Here is a 21816-nt window from a genome sequence, read left to right on the forward strand (position 1 = left end):
AGGGATATAAATTAAATAAAATAAATTACAAGAATCAAAATTAAAAATATTATAATTACAAAATATTAAAAAAATATTTTTAATTTTTTTTAAATTTTATAATCGTCTAGTAATCAACATATACAACATATACAGTTAAACATAAACGATGAAATAGTTTTTTAGGGTTAAAGATATCAACTTATACTCGCAAGGAGAGATTTATGTAGAGATTGTCTTATTTGAGACCCATACAAGTGAATAATTTTTCTTAGAAAAGACAAGTGAGAAATAAAGTCTTTTGAAACAATTATTATATGTATGTATTACATGTTGACATAAAACATATAATTCGTTTCGACGGAGTTTCTTACTTCAACAATTTACTAAAATAATATTTATATTATATTTAATTTATATATATTTTTTAAAGATTTACTTAATGATCTTCATTGGGTTACAAAACTTACAATACTATTATAATTTTTCATTTGTTGTTGCTTTGCCTAACTTATTTCAACACCAACCTATAAAGTTGCATAATTATTTGTTTATGTAAATAGAGTCACTATATAAACGAAGATTTCACGTATGTTGAATTGCGTGGTGGATTAAAATGCCGTAATTTACCATCCTAATTTTAATATTTTGGGAAGATACAATTCAATTAAAAAAGTTAAAAATTTTGTATTACTACAAACCTAGGATTACACAAATCTCCTTCCCTTTAACCAAAGGTTTAAGTGTATGAGTTAAAATTAAAAGAAAAGAGTATATATATAGAGAGAGAGTGCAGATTAAATGAAATTGCGCGGGAAAAGTGTAAATCGGAATTAAAAATGAATGAGAAAACGAGAGAGGAAGTTGAAAGGTGGATAATGGGAGATGAAAATGGCAGTGAGATGCTCAAAAGAGTATGTAGTGTACGACCTTTCATTCTCCCTCCTCCACTTCACAGAGTCCCTCTCCGCGTAGGCAACGTCCTCGAACTCGTCGGTCCCTCTCCTTCCGCCAAAACTCAAATCCTAATTCAGACCGCAATCACTTGCATTCTTCCAAAACACTGGAATGGTATACACTATGGTGGATTTGACCATTTGGTACTTTTTATTGACCTCGATTCTCGATTTGATATCATGCGTTTCTCTCAATTGCTCATTCATCGCATTCACGAACCCTATGGTAACTAATTTCTTTCCCTTCTTTTTTAACTGTACTATTTTAATAGTTGATTCAGGCTTCTATTTATTACTAGGTTTTGTGATATTTTTCTTTGTGTGATGGAACAGGGGAAGCTGCTGGAGATTATGATAAGTCGTTATATGATTTGTGTATGACTCGTTTTTTGTATGTTCGTTGTTCCGACAGTTTTCAATTTCTTCAGACACTCAAGGTAACTGAGAGAAAGCTAAACAAAACTGCAGTGGAAAGTTTGAGAGAAAATGAATACCGAATCTGTTAACTGTATTCTAAATTCTTAAGATATATGTATTTATTCAAATATATTAATTGGCGTAATAAGATATGTAGCACTCACACTTAGATATATGATTGCCATTGGTTTAGAAATCTAATAGAAACTCTAGGTGAAACACGTGCTTTCCAAGGAGCATATGCTAACCAGCTAATCAAACAATTTTAAACTCATGTCTATGTATCTTATTCCTTTTGTTCTGCAACAGACATTAAATTGGCGCTTGGATAAGGAGAAAGAAGTTCACGGGGTTAGTGTTCACTTGCTCATGATTGACAGGTTGGTTTCTTGCTTTTTCTTTAACATGTCATTTTATTTACAGTAGCAATCTTGAGTAGTTGATTGAGAATGATCCACATAATAATTTGATATGATTTTTGTGAAATAAATCTGGTCTTGTTTTTTTTGGTTGTGTTTCTAATCTGTGAAAGTTTAGGTGTGATTTTCAAACCAAAATGTAAAAAAGGGTTTAAGTGTTGTCATTATATTGTTATTAGTTTGGTCCCCTTACTATGAACAAAGAAGTCTTCACCTACTCCATGAATTCCACTCATACAATGCCATGTTAATAACAGTTGGTTTTATAGTGCTGAAGATATTGTGTATACTTATGGTGAATAATACGGTTATTTTGTAGCTTCCAGAAAACTATTTACATAAAATACTAACCAGAAACAATTGGCTTAAATGGGAATTTGCTGATTAATTTTAATTTCACTTTATAGGAAATATTTTACAGTTGTACAGTGGCTCGGTGACCAACATTCCTACTCTTGGAGTTTTTATTTATTTTGATGATCATTGGAATAAAGTCAGCTATCAACATTTCCGCTCATGATGATTGATATCTTTCATAATTTGAGTGAAAAATACACATCAAACACTGGATGATACTATTGTATAACTTAATATAAAGCTTATTTTTTGTGAATTGTCTTTATGAACTATTTCTCACTGTTCTATTCTTGATGATACTGTTTATTATTGTTTCAATGTCAACATGAAATATGATACTCAAGGAACAATATTGTAAAGCAAAGATAAAATCAATCACTGATGAATACATAAGAATATGATACATATGGGAGTTTAGACTAAGTGATGATTTATTAGTTTCAAGATTTTCTGAGTGTCGTTCTTGATCGTTTTGCTTCTAGCTCTCTTCATTTTACTTGATGGTCTTTTATCTGTGTGTAATGTGCCTTTATTGTTTTCCTCTTTATTATTATTATTATTGATAGGATTCTCTGTCCATCTGTTGATTACTGTATGCAAAAGAGCAATAACAAAATGAAAGCCTTTTCTCACTAGGTGTGGTTAGCCACATGAATTAGATGATATCACAAATGAAGAACCTGTGAATCTTTATTACCAAAAATAAAAACTCATATTCATGCCAGAACCACCATGATTCAAAAGAACCCCATGTCCCCACCACAAAGTAGAATATATGATAACTTTGTATTCTTTCTAACCTACAATATGACTTTATCCAACTGTTTAATTGAACATGCTGCTTAAAAAATGATCTGATATCATAACTAATAAGTAAACTTTGATTGATCAAATCAAACTGTATTTTTCAGCATTGGAACTTTTCACTGGATGGATCGTGCATCTATGTTCTTGTCTCTAAAAGAAAACAACAGGTAATTGATAGGCATTGATATTTTCTAGAAGAGGGCATGAGTTTTTTTTTTTATGGAAGAATGAAAACTTAGACTAGAAGCAATGGTAAAAATGAATATTGGGAGGAGGTTCACTTAATAAAGGCACCCATCTTTAACATTGGTCCATATATATGTTGATTTTAATTTCCAGGTGTTATATGTGTACAGGAAAAAGCTTTTTCTTCAAAGTGTGTCAGAAGCTGTAGTTCAGGATATTAAAAAACTTCTTCAGGTGCATCCAATGCTTGTTATAGCTACAAAGTCAGTGATTTTTTGGAATAAACATTCCTCAGCTTCAATTGAGGTCAAAGGGTGAGTTCTATAATGGTTATGGATATTTAACTTTGTTTTTTTCAATGTCCAGATAATGGTGAAACCCGAGAAGCTTATGGATCCTACCTGTGATCTTGTATAAGAAAAAGATTATATTTTTATTTGGTGCATGATTGATATTGATAAAACCTTCTTCCACAATGCCAAGAGTAGGGAAAACTATTTAGGAGAATTGCAATTTGAGGAAGAGTTGTCTTATTTCAAGGGTGGTTAACATGGGATTCATTTTTGTTGATCAATTGCTGTATGTTAGGAGGCTGGCCCAGGGCCACCTAATTTACAATCACTACTGTATATTATTTCCTCTAGAATAAAACAGGCATGGGCTTAGACTTAATAGTGATTTTTCAGGTCCTTTGCATTTGCAATTGCTAGTTATTTTTGTTTTTTCATTTGGAAACTATTTGATTAAGACAATATTTTCTGTTTTAGTCTTAATATTAATGTAATTCCTGACTGTGTACGACGATACCCTATTACAGAAGCTTCATGAAAAATAATTGGGAAGAAAGAAGTTTGAGAAATGTAACAAGAAACTATCAACATTTTCAGTATCGTGAGTACATGCCTTCTGTCTGGCAGGTAAAGATTTATTTACTATTACATCATAGACAACATGTGTAATTAAAGGACCAACTCTGGTAAAATCTTAATTTGTTTGGTGAAGGTCCAAAAACGGTATTATATCCGAAATATTATTATTAAATAAAATAATTATAGAAAGTAGATGGACATTAGGCAGTAGTGATATGAGAGAGATAGAAAGAGAGACAGAGAGAGGTAAAAGAAGTGGAGAAAGCTAGAGTAATGGTATGAAACTTTTTTCTAATATTTATAAAATTAATCTAATGCCTTTTTATTAATTAGCAGAAAAACATGCATCGTAAATTGAATATCTTTGTGAACATGTTTTGGCAAAATTCTATCATGGAACACTACCATAGTTATCTTTATTTGTAATGTAGATAATGCTTTAGACAAATCCTCATAGGACTTGGGTGTTCAAGGATATTTCTGTTTATTATTATAATTTAATTATATATATATTGTTGAAGTTGTGAGATTTTAGAGAAAAAGAGAAGAAAAAATAATAAGGGTTTGAATATTATTGATAATAGCTTAATGCTGACTTCATTACAAAAGACTCAATACTAATTTCTATTTATAGAGAAAAACATAGACTCAATCCTAAATCAGGAATACATCATAATAAATAATGAGAGATATTATAAGATATCTCTATAAATATAAATTGATCCTAGATAATAACCCAAGATATTCTAATATAATATAAAAGATATTATAAGATATTTTCTAATATTCTAACACTCCCCCTCAAGCTAAAGCTTACTAAGCTTTAGTATTGGAATGTTAGAAAAGAGAAACTAGAATTATATTCCCTAATTGTTGGGAACTCGACAGCGGAATAGAGGCAGAATCGTTCAAGGGGGATCGAAATAGGCTCTAGATACCATGTTGAAAGTGTGAGATTTTAGAGAAAAGGAGGAGAGAAAATAATAAGGGTTTGAATATTATTGATAATAGCTTAATGCTGACTTCATTACAAAAGACTCAATACTAATTTCTATTTATAGAGAAAAACATAGACTCAATCCTAAATCAGGAATACATCATAATAAATAATGAGAGATATTATAAGATATCTCTATAAATATAAATTGATCCTAGATAATAACCCAAGATATTCTAATATAATATAAAAGATATTATAAGATATTTTCTAATATTCTAACACTCCCCCTCAAGCTAAAGCTTACTAAGCTTTAGCTTGCTACAAGAAAATATTTTGCTCCACAAAATAATAAAAAATATGGAGAAGCAACTCAGGGATGCATGTGAAGTTGGATAGAATTGCTATAAATATAGCCTAACCAGATAGTCTGATTGATCATTAGCCTGAGAAAAATTCATGGCAGGCAATTGAAAAAAGCAAGCTCCGTTCTTCTAAAAAACTGCATTTGGAAGCTTCAAACCAATAATAATGGAGACTCAAAATATTTAAACTTAAATCTGCTTCAAGGAGAGAGAGGCGTGCTTCAAGGAGAGAAAGACAAGGCCAGTGCATCTGGGACAAATTGCCAAGGTAAAGTAAGTCATGAAAATAAAAGGCACCGTTAGAATAACCACTAACGGAAGAAGTCATCACTAATATAATTCATATGTGGAAAAAGGGACACCACCGAAATGATCGTCGGTGGGAATAGAAGCCACTGTTATAATATATTAGTAAGAACTAAATTGCATGACAAACATCGAAGAAGAAGCAGCGCGACTCTAACGAAACGAAGTCGTGATCAATCAACGAAATAAGAAAATGCGTCCAAAATTGGAGAGATAACGGTTGTTTGAACAATGACATATATTTTCGTTGATCAAAATTGGAGAGTAAGGGCAGATCTGGAACAATCGAAGAGAGAATAATCGTGCACCAAGAAGAATCCCATCAATTGAATTGCAAATCTTATATATGAATCTTTATCAATAGAGCCAAGAAGAAATATGTTAATAGCAATAGACAAAGAAGGTAGCCAAGGAACCAATCAAGGTTTGTAGAGCGCTCATTCATGTTATCTCCCTCAAAACCAGAGATGGGAACAAATGGAATTTTGTCGGGGTTGTAGCCAACCTTCTTCAAATAGGATGAAACTTCCTTCACAATTTCATCATACCTAGCCTTAGAGTACTTGGGAGTAGTGGCATCCATCTTGGTACAGCAACAAATCATTTGCTTCACACCAAGAGTGAAAGCAAGGAGAGCATGTTCACAGGTCTGACCGTCCTTATAAATACCAGCTTCAAAACCACCAGTAGTGGAATCAATGGTAAGGACAACACAATCAGCTTGGGATGTTCCAGTAATCATGCTCTTAATGAAATCTCTGTGTCCGGGGGCATCAATGACAGTGCAGTAATACTTAGTTGTCTCAAACTTCCACAAAGCAATGTCAATTGTGATACCTCTTTCCCGCTCAGCCTTGTCTGAAAATTGGACAAATCCACATTGCTTGCCTGATGGAATCTTCACATGTACTAATTCACCATATTGGCTGCAAACTTGCCTCAGATGATCATCAGTGACATTAGGATCCAAATTGCCAACAAAATTAGTTGTATTATTTGGATCATTATCACTTTGTGCACCTTGAGAGTTCTGATATGAAGCTTTCGGCTGCTGAGTGGTGGCAGCAGGATTTTTATTAGTGGCTGGGCCAATCCTCATGGGCCTTGTTGAACAAAGAACCCCTTGCATCTCAGTCATAGCCCTCATTTGTTCACTCTCATCAGCAAATCTAACAAAACCATAACCCTTAGACCGACCAGTAAGCCTATCAATCACAACTTTTGCCCCCTTCACCGAGTTATAACGAGCCCTAAAAGTCTCCCGAAGAAGGTAATCAGTAACATCAACAGCCAAATCACCAACAAAAATGGTGTGATCAGGACCATCATCCTGCCGAGATGACCTCTCCCCAGCACTGAATGTTGCCCAATTCAATCTGTAGCTCTCTGGCCACCATTCGACATAATGGCTCCATTATATGTTTGAAGTACTCTCTCAGCAGTAGCACGAGAATTAAACTCGATAAAACCATAACCTTCCGATTGACTAGTTTGCTTATTCCTAATCACTTTTAGAGATGTTACCTCGCCGATTTGACCGAAGCAGGTGTAGAGATAATTCTCATCCATCCAATACTGCAAATCGCCGATCCAGAGAGTACGTACCTTATCGGCGCTGGTGGGCTGCTGAGGAGGTTGGGCGGGTTGAGACCACACGGCCGACTGCGCCTGAAGTTGAGGTTGCATCATGACGTACGGCTGTTGCAGCGGGGGCTGCTGGTACTGCTGTGGCGGCTGTTGCCCCATGCCAGGTCCAGACTGCATCATCTCTCCCACTGAATCTGAAATTTTTAGATAGAGAAAGACGGAGGGAGTGGCCAACGAAGGTAGGCTAAATATTAGGGTTTTGGCCAGAGAGCTTATTTGTTTAAATAGACTAAGGATAAACCTGTTGGTGATCGGAACGGATAAGGGAGAGCTTTTTTTTTTTTGCGCAGTGAACAGTACCGCGCGATGAACAGTGCTGCAACTGAAAAATAAACGAGAAGCTACAAAGAATGGGTAAATCGGAATTGGGACACGGTTTATCGGAAAAAAAATGTTAGAAAAGAGAAACTATGATTATATTCCCTAATTGTTGGGAACTCGGAAGCGGAACAACGACAAGATTGTTCAAGGAGGATCGAAATAGGCTCTAGATACCATGTTGAAGTTGTGGGATTTTAGAGAAAAGGAGAAGAGAAAATAATAAGGGTTTGAATATTATTGATAATAGCTTAATGCTGACTTCATTACAAAAGACTCAATACTAATCTCTATTTATAGAGAAAAACATAGACTCAATCCTAAATCAGGAATAAATCATAATAAATAATGAGAGATATTATAAGATATCTCTATAAATATAAATTGATCCTAGATAATAACTCAAGATACTCTAATATAATATAAAAGATATTATAAGATATTTTCTAATATTCTAACATATATATATATATATATATACAATATGACAATCATTAAACATGTGGTTTTTTGGTCGTTTATCATCATTCAAGCAGTTCTTCAAACAACCTTCTCGAGTACGTAATGTGTAACTATTTGGAGATGTAAAACAGTTGTTTAAGTAAGAATCTTTTTTTAAATAACCAAGGTTGAATCAGTCTCAGAAAAGTGGATGTCTAAAATCTAATTCGTGAACTTGTGATGGCTCCTTTTTTTTGTTAAAGTAGGAAAATGGTGGGCAAAAGCCTGTTTTCAATGCTATTTTGTTGTGTAGTTTTCAGATATGCACACCTTAGTTTTTTACTCAGTATCATTGTTTCTAATTTAATGTTGTTCCTTTTGACTGTCACAGTCCTTTGTTACACACAGAATACTTATCCGCTCATCAGGTTTGGACTCCATTGCTACTAATTACAATTGACAATTGCTTTTAGCTATCAGCATGATTCCAGCATATTCCCTTTTCATTCAGATGATCATTCTGCTACAAGCAACTGTCAGAACTCCTCATTCTTTTTGTTGGAATGGTTATTGCCAAAATTGAGTTTTTCAGACACAATTGTAGTGAAAGATGTAAGAACGTTATATTTTTATGTGGAGATCTTGATTTTTAGACAACATTTTTCATTGTTTCCCGCACAAATATTTTGAAAACAGAAACCGGATTAAAGCATAGTGAATTTTTTTTGTAATTAAAAGTATAAAATTGTTTTTCCTGAACCAAAGTAGGCCTTAAGGTTATCAACTCCGGACTTATTGAACTTAGTTCTGTCTTTTTGTTGAACTTGTAGGCTGGAGTTTTTGTTGATTCGTGAAGCATGTTTGCAGAGGGATGTCAGTGTGTGATCCATAACTGCTTTCAATTGTGAGTAATGAAATCTTCTCTTATGAACTCTTGAAACATATGCTCACCATTATTACTCATAATAGCAGTCCTCTCATTTGTTTTTAACTTTTTTGTTGTTTTTGTTGCTAATTGATGTGGTACAGATTCAACAAAAGCTCTTAACCAAATGGAATATGACTTCTTGATTGGGCTTAATATTATGGCGCAATTAGGATCCGTGTTATTGCCAAGGTCCATTTTCACGAGGTTAAGTTACTCTTGTATGCTACAAGAGAAAAGTGTTATGTTTCACTTGCTGTTCGAGAACGATTGACCATAAATTTTATGCTATACAGCTGAGAATATTCTGCCGAGCATTATCTCAAGCTAAGGACAGGAGCATTTGAAGTGTAATAATTATTGGGCAAGGTCCAGCCACCAAAGAAACCTTCTGGAACTGGTGAGAGGATTCGCACTCCTAGATCACAATAGTCCATCTTAGTCGTGGCACTTATCAAAAGGAGTACCTAATACTGCCAACCTGATTTAAGGAAAGCTTCTAGCACTGATGCTTCATTGCTATATTACGTACTTGATATCTGTAACTTTTCAGTGTCTCCACTATTATCTAAAAATGTAGCGTCTAAAATTTAACTATGAATCTTGAGAATTTTTTTATAAATAATACGGATGAAATTGAAAATTCTAATTTTTCTATTTTATACATACATATCGAAGCATGTTATCAATGCCTCGTCTTAGAATTGTGACCCATTCCAGGGTTGAAATTCTGTGCTTCATATCATGAGTAGTTTGTACAGAAAATTTACATTCGTTGATTAGAAAATGTCTTTCTCTCAATTATTATTTTGTGCACTAAAATAAAATTATCATTCCTTTTAAGGTGATCATCATTGCGTTGTTTCTAATTTGTTACATGCCTATTGTTTTAGCTAGGCTTGGTTTGGTATGTCTTTTTGGGAATGAAGGAACGGAAAACATTGGAAAGACAAAGTTGGTCCTATCTTTGGTAGAACGTTAACAATAAAAAGATAGGGTTTGGGGGATTAAAGTTTCAATGAGGCTACTACTCTAATGTTTTTGGAAGGAAAGAAACTAATTTTGTGAGTTGTGCTATATTTTTATATAGATTTTCATTCATTTATATGCATTCCATTCTTTTTATTTTGTGAAACCAACAAAGAAGCATTTTTTTTTTCTTTTTATTATCATATGATGATAGCTACCGAACTAGAGGAGAAATAGTTTCTCCTTTCTACCATCCGGTTAAAGCATAACCATCAAATTTAGGATGCAAGGAGAGCTATTATTCCCTATATGAGCAAAAGAAACACGATTATGACTTATCCAAAGTACTGTCTATAGCCTATGTTCGTTATAAGTAACATCTGCTTTTTTTTTTTTTTGTTCTAGTCACATCTGCTTTTTATTCACCCAAAATCAAAAAGTAATATTTGCTTCTCTCTTTACTTTCTTAGAGCATCTACCATGCTAGAACAAAATTATGTTCTTGCCTCTTTTTTTTGGGTCCAAAAGTGCCAAAATTGGATTTCCTACTTTTACAGCAGGATACAGTAACAGAATCTGAGTCGTCTGATCTCAAATCAACGATTGAGATCGGCTATAGCATAACACAGCGTGGAATCCCTACTGCAGGGAATCGAAATCCAAAAGTGCCATGTAAGATTAAAAAATCTTCCCATCTCTTTACTCCAATGCAAATAACTCATTTATGTTCTTAACTTGCTTTTTGAGTGGACCCCACCATCCACCCGCAATTGTTAACAACATGTTCTTGCTAATGAATTGTTGTTCTCCATAATAGTGATTATCATATCATACTCCTCCAATGCTACAAAAATTTAAAAATTATTTTTGGGTTTTCTTTAACTGTAAGAACACATAAAAGGAGATTTTATTATGAGTAGTGTTATTAACAATTACTTTTAACACTCTCTTTTCAACATTTGCTCTCTTATTAGGTGAAATTCATGTGAGTCCAACTGTTTTGGAAATGGAGTTAAATTGACTTTTAGATCTCACATGAATTTCACATGATAAGAGAATCAATGTTAGAAAGAAAATGTTAGAGCATCTCTTATTAACCCTTTACTATTATTCCTATTACATGACATCAAGCACTATGTTTAACACTTGCCCGCTGAACTATCACTAATTGAAAAGTAAAGACACAAGAATACAATGTCAATCAAAACTTTACTATCTTTAGATACGTTGTTTTTATATTTTATCCAATAATACTTATGTAATCAAGAAGTTCGAGAGCTACAATGATGGAATCTTTTCTATACCATTCCTTCTATAGCACTGAAATTCTAACCAAAATATAAAACCAAAATGAAGTCACAGCTTTTTACAATACTAGAAATACCCACTGTATAATGGATAGTGATATTAGACAGGTACATTAGATGAAGATATTCAACAATATCTTGGCGAGGCTCTAGCACGAGCAGGACTGAGCAAGACATTACGGCTAAACATATTTGGAACCTGACCATTCATTTCTTCCTGTAATTTATCCAGTTCTACTGTCTTACATTGCAATCTCTCCAGTTTTAGTTTCACGTATTTTTTCTCTTGGGAGAAGCTGTCTATGCTGGCTTCATTGTACAAAAAAAATTTGGAATGGCTTTTTCTTGGACTCTCAGTTACAAAGTTGCTTGTTGGAATTTTTGTTTGTTGAGAAATAAGTGCCTGCATTGCAATCCTTGGAGGTATTCTGGGGTTCTTGGCCAGATCTTTACTAGCTCCAAAGCTCAGTTTACTGTAGTTAAGACATTTACACAATCTTGATCTTTCCTCAAATGGGACATTTGGATGAGACTGCAAAACATTATTAGTTCCAGAAATGAGAAAATTTTGTATTATGTTATCATAGTAGTGAAATATGAAGCTGTGAAAGGCAACAAAATTTTACTACTATGCTGTAGTAATTGGTAAATGCTGTTAAGATCAATATTTAATATCAATTAACGACACTTGTGTACTACAAATTTTTGTTTACAGTAATGGCTTCAGTCCAGAGTATATGACAAATATAGGTCATTTTTTTATGTGTGGAAAACTTGAAGAAGAAAAAAAAGAATAGGGAAACAATTTGATAACTTTTTTTGTTTTTCAAACTTAATTTGCACTTCTATACTGTTAATAGTTTGAGTATGTATTTCATTATTACAAAATGATGCAGATTTCAGAAAGGCAAGAATTCATTAGGGATAGGAAAAGAAGTTATTTAGCATCCACTCTTTTTGATTTCTTATGATTCTTTAGGAATATGATGCATAAGAAACGCAATTGAAAAAGGGCATGTGACATTCACCTCAAGATAGATGTCAATGGCTCTATACACCCCATCAAAGCAATCCCTTGCAGAGTCAGGCAAACATTCTGCAACTCCAAGAAATTTAGAGATCTTGAGGTTCTGGTCAGGTGATATCTCTTTCAAATAATTGTCAATTAATATACCAACCCTTTTCATTTTCTGTAAAGACATTCCATCAGAGCTATTGGTATCAACAAATTGTCTAACCAATCTTATCACCAAGTTAACATCATAGTAAATCCCCATATCATGTCCAGAAACCAAAAGATCATCCAGTGTAGCTTGTTCAAGCATCCCACCAATCAATTTCTCAAGTTCAGTTCTGCAACCTTTTCTCAACCCAAAACCAGATACAATCCTTAATACCCAAAAAAGCCCTCTGCAAGAAAATGTTTTCTTACCGACAAATATGACCCCATAAGCAGCTGTTTCTGCAAGAGCAGCATATTCAATACTGTTTCTGCAATCAACCTCTCTGGTTTGAGTAGCTGTTTTCAGATATTGCAACAGAAACTTTGTAAAGATTAAGTTTTTGTTATCAGCTTTGTATGCTTCAATACACTGAAAAAGTTTCTCAATTATCTGTGGGGGTAAAGTTGCCAAATCCTCAAACCACCATGCTTTGCTTGGCAGGGTTGCCTTTGTTGTTTCTGGTGTAGTTGATGTTGAAGAAGAAAATCTCTTGGCAGAGTTGCTTTCTGGTGAAGATGGTGTTGATGTCGATGATGGTGATGACGATGATAAAGAAGTGGAGAAAGTGAAAAGGTTTGCATCTGAATTTTGTGCAATCTTTGTTAGCACTGCACTAATGATCTTCTCCAAAAGACCATAGCAATCTGCATATGTAAAAAAAAACTGGCAACTCATTAGACTTAGAAGTATGTCATTCCATTTCCAGTAATGCATATTCTCAAGAAAAGTTTGTGTTTGTTGCAAGAGATTGTTGGTGAAGACTTCCTCAGTCATTCCAAGATAAATGGCACAACAATGGAGAAGAGACACATTGGCTACAGTAATTGAGATCTTGCCATTGTTGTAACAAAACCTTGATACTAGCTCAAACCCATCTGGGCCACCGGGGAAATCTTTGATCCCAATCCCCGTTTTCTTCCCATGGCATCTCTTTTGTTGATTCAAGATTTTTTTCACCTTTCCACAGTATTTTGATACAATCTTCTGCAAAATATAAATGAACTAGCTATAGTCACCTTGCATACACATCAGATCATGTATAAAATAACTATACTATATATCATTCTAGAAAGAATCAATAAAGACTAATGCGTACCTCTTTCAAAAGGAATATCTGCTGATCATTAATTTTGATTTGCAAATCACAAGGGTTTACCATAGCTACTTCTGTTTTGAATGAAAACAGGAAGAGTTTTTCTTCTTCTGGGTATGTAGCCTTTGTGAAAAATGAAAATGCTATTAGATGAAGAAATATCTATATGTTAATATCATAACCCAGATAGATGTTTTTTTGTTTTATATGGAACTTGGAAGAGGGGTGCATAATTCCCTACTCAACCAATTCAAATATGAACAAGTTTCAGCTAAAGCTTTCCCAAACTATTCAAACCCCTCTCTTTGATTTGAATGGTTTCACATCTCTATTATTTATTCTCTATGTAATAATAATATGTTTATTATTTAATATGTTTTTCTGCCGTGAGTCTACAGTGTTAATTATTTTTAAGTTTTTGGCCATTTTATGACAGATCCCATGTATGTGTCACATATAGGACAATTATTGGGATTATTGTAAACGTGGAGGCACAGGAGCTAATTACCTATATGTATATGTATTTCGAAAAATTGTCCTATTGTCTTGTTAGCCAACAAGTTGTTCTATATCTTAAGAAATAATAATATTTTGTCATTATACATTTATCTGTTGGTGCAACCAATAGCAGAACCTTTTGTGAAGTTTGATGCAGGAAACAGTAGTGTCTGAAGGAAAAGAAGTGGAAACCCAAAGCATATTGTTAATATTTTACATCTTTGTCACATAATGTAGCTATGGTTCTTTCTCTGGCTCCATGGATTTGAATGAGTGATTCTCAATTAGGTACACGTGAAGGTGGATTCTTTCTACCAGCATCCTGCATGATGTGATCCCCCCACCCCCTTTTTTTTTTGTTGACAAAAGATGTGATTCATTTTTGGTAAATGTATATCAAGAAGGTTTTTCAATAATTAATATTTCTTTTGTGAGAAAAAAACAGTTTCTTAAATTTAATATATTTGAGTTGGTATATTAGGTTAACTACAATTAATTGAATCATCAAAAAGTAATATACACATTTTTTCATGATTAGTAATGAAACTTGTTTTTCTTTTACAAAGTAATGAAATTTATTACCCTAAGATATACGACACCAATAGACATCCCCCCCCCCCTTTTTTTTTTGTTGACAAAAGATGTGATTCATTTTTGGTAAATGTATATCAAGAAGGTTTTTCAATAATTAATATTTCTTTTGTGAGAAAAAAACAGTTTCTTAAATTTAATATATTTGAGTTGGTATATTAGGTTAACTACAATTAATTGAATCATCAAAAAGTAATATACACATTTTTTCATGATTAGTAATGAAACTTGTTTTTCTTTTACAAAGTAATGAAATTTATTACCCTAAGATATACGACACCAATAGACATTGCACATCAATACTTGCCCTTGCACTAGTGACTAGACCCTAGTAATATAATATATACATTTTATAGAATCCTAATTGTGAGTTGGTATATTAAATACATGACAATATTAATTGCAATTTTGGCTTGATCTTACATAACTAATAAATAGTGATTTAACAAGAAATTTTATAATTTTTTCCTTTACTTTGAAAAAATGTTGTGTTGTTATCTTTAACTCAAAAAAAAATTTAACTATATTTTATATTTGTGAATTATTTATTGATTTTATTTATAATTAATTTCTATTAAATTTTTTTAATAATCACTTTAACAGAGTCGTATCTATGTTATATGATTGTGATATCACATCTCAACCACATTTTTTATTTACAAATAAAATTAGAGATATTTAACGAATCTATCGATTGGTGGGGTAATTGATAAATCAAAATATTATCAACTTCACTATTTTTATTTTTTAACTTTGATACAAAAAATACTCTTAATTCTTATATCTCTTTCAAGACTCAAATGCAATGTCTTAAGGATATATTTAATGGATAAGATAAGAGATATGATATAAATAAACTATCATATTATGTCTGAATTTAGCATTTAATGAATCAATAAATAAGATATGATAAGTCAATCCTTAAACACAATTATATAATATCTCCTTAGTTATAATTTTTATCATGAATATAACTCGGTTATAAATCAATAGAATAAAATAAGAAAATCATATATTTTGTTACCCTTACAAAATATAATTTAATATATAAATTAAAATTTAATAAAATATAAATAAAAAATAATATAATTTGATATTAAACTTAAAAATAAAATATTAGTAATTAATTGTCATAAATATGTGTATTTTATTACCCTTATAAATCAATAGAATAAAATAAGAAAATAATTTATTTTATTACCCTTATAAAATATAATTTAAAATATAAATTGAATTTAACAAAATATAAATAAAAAATAATATAATTTGATATTAAACTTAAAAATAAGATATTAATAATTAATTTTAATACATATGTATATTTTATTACAAAACTAGCTTGTCATTTTTTTTATCCAATTGTTTTGTCATTTTTATATACTCTAATAAATTATTATTCAAAATTATAATAAATATGAAATAAAACACATATTTAATTTTTTTAGTATTTTGTGTTAATTTATAATATTTAAAAATTAAAAAGTTATAAGTTAATTTTATTAAAAAATTATGTCAAAAAAATTGATAACAAACTTTGATTCACAGCAAAACAACAAAAACTTTGACATTTAAATATACATGTGTAACAAATATATATGATCACATAAAATAATGATATCTTATTTTTCTTATTATGTACATATCAAATAAAAAAAATTATATTTATCATGTTAATATTTTATTATATTTATTAAATTTTATATCATATCTTATTTATATCATACATATCAAACCAATTCTAAGAATATTGAGTTTAGTTTCACTTGTATACTATGATAGTGTCGGTTATTAAGTTATAAATCGGCTGCCAAGAATAAGAACCATTTTATTAATCATATATAAACCACTTCTAATTTTGAGGGCATATATTTGTCTCCGAAATATGCTACAAATACAAATTAAGCTAATAATCAGTCACGGGTCTCTCGACCCACCAATGTCAAATAAGTTAATTCATCTTTCAATAATCAAATCAATTGCTCAACATGCACAACTTACCTATAAAATAAGTTATCTGTCAACTTGCCCTTATACATAGCATTTTATTATAATATTATTCTATGGCTTCACGTGTAGATTTTATTCTATTTTTTGTAATGATTTTTCTAAACATTTTTTTTGTTGAAATTTTTTCTTAACTTCTTTATGTTTGAAAAGATTGATAATGTATAATTAATTTTTGTATAGAACCTATTATACGAGAATCTAAAGATTTTGTGTCTAAAAATTGTTACCATTTGTATAGAACCTATTATACGAAAATCTAAAGGTTTTTGTCTAAAAAAAAATGATATATATAAAAGGAAGAATCCCCCTATGGACTAAAGAAAAAGGAAGAATCCCCAACACATTAAAGCAGGGACAAATCATTTGTTAGAGAAGTGACATCACTAGATTTTGTGGGTGGGGTGGAACGGTGTAGGATAATTCCTTAGTAGTAGGCATCAACCAACCCAAGGATATTTCAAGCGTAATTTTGATGCTTTTTAACATGATTTCAATTACGATGTTAAAAATCATTTTTATACATTTGATTCAAATTTTAAAAATTAGGTCGTCTCAAACACTTGCGAACAATATCTTTAACCTCTTCGTAAATAATGATTCGAAAATCTTTATTGATATACTTACTGATAATTAACATTTTTAAGAAGTCTATCTAGTTTAGTCCGACGTATCTAGAGACTTATAAACCTGGTAGGTTCAAATGAATCACACTTGACAAAAAGTCAACAACAATATTGATTGGTAGTTAATTCAATCTATCTTTAAATTCTTATGAGTGTGTTTATGATTTAGAATCTCTTCTTACCGAGCTTCATTGTATACTATTTAATGACTTAACTAGAAATTGAGACTTACATGACTATGACTATTGATTTATTTTCTTAGTTTGTGTTCCTTTAGGACAAACCTCAATTTTAATTATTAAAAGTGTAGAGTGTTGTCAAGTTAGTTATTTATTTAGTCAAGATCCAAATTAGTTCTTCAACCATCAAAATCTTTAGTCTCTAACTTTAAGTGAAATGTTAACTATATCAAGTGGGTGATGTGAATATTAATATGGTAATGATGTGTCTCAATTTTATTGCCATCTGAGTTGTTGATATGACCAGAGACTCAAATGACATTAATTCAAAATAAAATTCTCAATAAATTACAATATTTAAAAACATAAAAACATGGTTATTCTTCTTATCAATTTTCTTTATGTCTTCTTTTCTCTTGCTCCCAAATTCTAAACTTAAAAATTGTGTTTTCCCTAATTATTTTCTTAGATATTGTAATATGTTATTTTTTTCTCCATATTCTTCCCCACATTTGTATCATCCCTAATTTCCTCTTCCTCTAATTTTCATTTGCGCTAAAAATTTCTAATCCATTATCATTATATTCATTGATTTATCATTTGATCGAGCATATTATACATATTATTTAACATAAACGCATTATTCATTCATAAATTTTAAGGGTGCATGTGATGTACATAATATGATAGATACATGATAACATATAAAACATAATAAATATAAGATACGATAGTAACAAGATAAATATAATCATATTTTGTTTATTATGTGCACGTGACAACAAATAAAATAATATTATTTTATTATGTCATGTATTTAGTATACACTTCACCATCATATAAAATATATCATTTTAAATTATAAAATTACCATAATGAAACAATTACATACTATTTTTTTCTAAATTAACTTACAATACTATAAATTAACAAAAAATAAATAAATAAACAATGAAATAATTTATATTTAAAAAATTAATTGTAACTACTAAATAAACAATTTTAAACTTTTTAAAAATCACAAATAATCAAATTATTTTATTTTATTTGTTAGATAAACAAAATAGAAATATAATATATATTATATGTAAATAGAAAAACTACCCCTACAAAAAATTACATTTATTTTTAAAACATAAATTAATATTAATAGTTTTTAAAATTTTGGATAATGATTTATTTGATTATATAAAATAATAAAACTACCTTTTATCACATAATCGTACATATGTTTTTGCAGTAATTTTTAACAAATACCTAATGTCACGATACATTCTTATTTAACAAATACTAGAACACAATTAATCGAAACCCATTTACATAATACAAATTCTTGTTTTACCATCCTTACTAGTCCAACCCAGACTACTAATTTACTCCCCAAAAAAAATATAAAAATAAAAAAGAAGAAGAAGAAGTTTTTTGAAAACTAACAAGAGTGGGTACCGGCGGTGCGACGATCACTCTGTCTTTTATGCGGTGGTTCCGTCAATGCTATGCTACTTTCTTTGCGCAATGCAATTGTATCCCTGTCAAACAAACACCAAAACTTCAAACAATGGAAACAAATTCAATCCATCATCATCACCCATGCTCACTATTCATTCCAAGACGCCATTTTCCTCACCAAACTCATCCAATGCGCACCATTCTCTCAAACTCAATCTTCCTCTCTTCGCCTTCTCCTCAACGCAATTCACACTCCCAACACTCGTTTCTTCAATAAACTCATTGCGTCTTTCTCTATCTCCTCCCACCCTCAGATAACTCTTCTCTGTTACGCAAAAATGCGAGAAAAGGGTGTTGAACCAGATAAACATACCTTCCCTTTGCTTCTCAAGATGTTTTCATTCTCCAAGAGTGTTGTAGTTCATGACCCTTTTATGATTTACGCTCAAATTTTTAAACTTGGGTTTGATCTCGATTGTTTTGTATGTAATGCTTTGATTTCAGCTTTTGGGTATTCCGGGTTCATGAAAAGTGCGTGCCAAGTGTTTGATGAAAGTCCTGAGAAGGATATTGTCGCTTGGACTGCTTTGATCAATGGGTATGTTAAAAATGAACTTCCTGGTGAGGCACTCAAGTGTTTTGTGGAGATGGGATTTAAGGGTGCTGTGATTGATGGTGTTACTGTTGCTAGTATTTTACGTGCTGCTGCGATGACGGGTGATTATTGTTTTGGAAGGTGTGTTCATGGGTTTTATGTGGAAGCAGGGAGAGTGAGATTGGATGGTTCTGTTTATTGTGCTCTTGTGGATATGTACTTCAAGTGCGGTCATTGTGAAGATGCATGTAAAGTGTTTGATGAAATGCCTTATAGAGATGTAGTTTCTTGGACTGTGGTTGTGGCTGGTTTTGTACAGTGTAACAAGTACCAAGATGCACTTTGTGCCTTCCGGAGCATGTTGTTAGATGATATTATGCCGAATAAATTTACACTGACGAGTGTTCTTAGTGCTTGTGCTCACTTAGGGGCATTGGATCAAGGAAGGTTGGTGCATCAATACATAGAGTGCAATGAGGTTAGTCTGAATGCAGTGCTAGGGACAGCGTTGGTGGATATGTATGCGAAATGCGGGTGCATCGGTGAAGCTTTAGGGGTATTTGAAAACTTGCGAGCCAAGAATGTGCACACTTGGACGGCAATGATTAATGGGTTAGCTGTGCACGGGGACGCCTTAGGAGCATTGAATGTCTTTTCATGCATGTTGGAAAGTGGTCTTCAACCTAATGAAGTTACCTTCCTTGGTGTTCTTGGTGCATGTTCTCATGGAGGTTTTGTAGACGAGGGGAAAAGGCTATTTGAATTGATGAGACGTACTTATCATTTGAAGCCAAACATGGAGCATTATGGATGCATGGTTGATCTCCTCGGTCGAGCTGGATATTTGGAAGATGCCAAACAAATTATTGATAATATGCCAATGAAGCCTAGCCCTGGTGTATTGGGTGCTTTATTTGGTGCCTGCCTAAGCCACAAAGATTTCGTAATGGGTGAACATATAGGGAAAATTTTGGTTAATCTACAACCGAACCACAGCGCTGGATATGCACTCCTGGCAAACTTGTATTCAATGTGTCGAAACTGGGAAGCAGCAGCTCAGGTCAGGAAGCTCATGAAAGGAATGCAGGTTGAAAAGACTCCAGGATATAGTTGGATAGAAGTGGCCGGCTTAATTCACGAGTTCAAAGCATTTGATCATTCACATAACGAATTATCTGGTGTTTACTTGATGTTGGAGAATTTAATATCGCAACTGAAACTGGTCGATCAAGATCAATGGAGTGAAGACTTTGGCTTGCGTTCAACAATGATGTGGGCTGAGCCTTAAGAAGACTACGATGCTTCTAGTGATTTAATATTACAGCTCTGGTGCATGATTGGGTTAGCTGTGAAAGAGCGATTATTTCAATTAAATGATTGGATGGGAGAGGGAGAAACGTGCAGATGGCATGGTGAACTGGCAAAGTAATTGACTAGTTTCAAGTGATCAAACAGCTCTGCATTACTATGTATTTGAACTACTTGTTACATCTGGGAAGTTGGCCCAAATTTGCATGCATAGTTAAAAGAAACATTAATGATTAATCTACATTAAGTGCCCCTGATCTTTTGCATAACCTCTAGTGGAAGAAAAATCTAGAGATTTTGAAGCCAGAAGTCTCATTTATTGTGAAGATGTGAATCTTGGATGATAAAAATGCTGCAGTTGACAATTAAGAGCTATGTAATTATGTCCTGTTGAATAGTGTTAAAAGATATGAATATATCTAATATCTTAATATTATATCGCAGACTATCTTAGATTTTATCGCAAGATTAGTTTCATATTTGTTGTTATTATCATAATTTGTTTCGCTATTTAATGATGATACGTAATCTAAGAGACTACTAGTGAAATTATTACAATGACTATGGAAGTATTCTGCGTAGAGATGGGAATAGGCTAGGCCGTCCGACAGGGGCTTATGGCCTGGCTTACTTATGGCCTGGCCTGACCTACTTATGGTCTGGCCTGGCCTGGCCTGTTTAATAAAAAGGTCAGGCTCAGGCTGTTTTTAAAGCCTATTTATGTAAATAGGTCATGCTCATGCTTGTAAAAAAGCCTATTAGGCCTGACAGGCCGGCCTATATATATTTTATATGTATTCCATTTTCTATTTTTTCTTCTTCTAATTTCCATTGCACTCACTCCAACAAACATGTATGAAAACAACATATTTTTTTTTTTATAAAAACCGATATTATTTATTTGTTACTTTATATTTTATAAAAACCAATATTATTTATTTGTTATCTTTATATATATTATTAGTATATAAATTTAGAAACCCTAATTGTTTATTATTACTGAATATGAGTTTGTTTGAGAGGTAATATTCCGAGTTGTTTGAGA

At 32.0% G+C, this 21816-nt stretch overlaps 3 protein-coding genes and 1 pseudogene across 6 annotated transcripts; 2 read left to right on the forward strand and 2 right to left on the reverse strand.

The window, feature by feature from the left end:
- Positions 1–733: 733 nt before the first annotated feature.
- On the forward strand, positions 734–11923 carry LOC101512009 (DNA repair protein XRCC2 homolog). Of its 4 annotated transcripts, none has more exons than XM_073370290.1 (11): positions 734–1161; positions 1269–1372; positions 1662–1732; positions 3040–3102; positions 3292–3435; positions 3939–4038; positions 8396–8432; positions 8516–8616; positions 8835–8908; positions 9034–9993; positions 10456–11923. In XM_073370290.1, exons 1-9 carry the CDS (start codon positions 819–821, stop codon positions 8856–8858), a joined length of 987 nt encoding a protein of 328 aa, XP_073226391.1. In that variant the 5' UTR covers positions 734–818; the 3' UTR covers positions 8859–8908; positions 9034–9993; positions 10456–11923. The 4 variants fall into 4 exon arrangements, with proteins under 4 accessions (XP_073226391.1, XP_004505754.1, XP_004505755.1 ...); XM_004505697.4 differs by having other exon boundaries at positions 9034–9136; positions 9226–11923; XM_004505698.4 differs by having other exon boundaries at positions 9034–9121; positions 9226–11923.
- On the reverse strand, positions 5939–7887 carry LOC105852306 (polyadenylate-binding protein RBP45A-like; annotated as a pseudogene).
- Positions 11096–13660, reverse strand: LOC101512751 (BTB/POZ domain-containing protein At1g50280-like). The gene is made up of 3 exons (XM_004505699.4): positions 13525–13660; positions 12234–13412; positions 11096–11737 (listed from the first exon to the last, which is right to left on the reverse strand). The coding sequence occupies exons 1-3, from the start codon at positions 13585–13587 to the stop codon at positions 11333–11335; spliced, it is 1647 nt and encodes a 548-aa protein (XP_004505756.1). The 5' UTR covers positions 13588–13660; the 3' UTR covers positions 11096–11332.
- A 5072-nt stretch (positions 13661–18732) lies between these two features.
- Positions 18733–21281, forward strand: LOC101505251 (pentatricopeptide repeat-containing protein At1g50270). The gene has a single exon (XM_004505751.4). The coding sequence runs from the start codon at positions 18916–18918 to the stop codon at positions 20749–20751; it is 1836 nt and encodes a 611-aa protein (XP_004505808.1). The 5' UTR covers positions 18733–18915; the 3' UTR covers positions 20752–21281.
- Positions 21282–21816: the final 535 nt, after the last annotated feature.

This window comes from Cicer arietinum, chromosome 6 (assembly GCF_000331145.2).
Source record: "Cicer arietinum cultivar CDC Frontier isolate Library 1 chromosome 6, Cicar.CDCFrontier_v2.0, whole genome shotgun sequence".
Classification (NCBI taxonomy): domain Eukaryota; kingdom Viridiplantae; phylum Streptophyta; class Magnoliopsida; order Fabales; family Fabaceae; genus Cicer; species Cicer arietinum.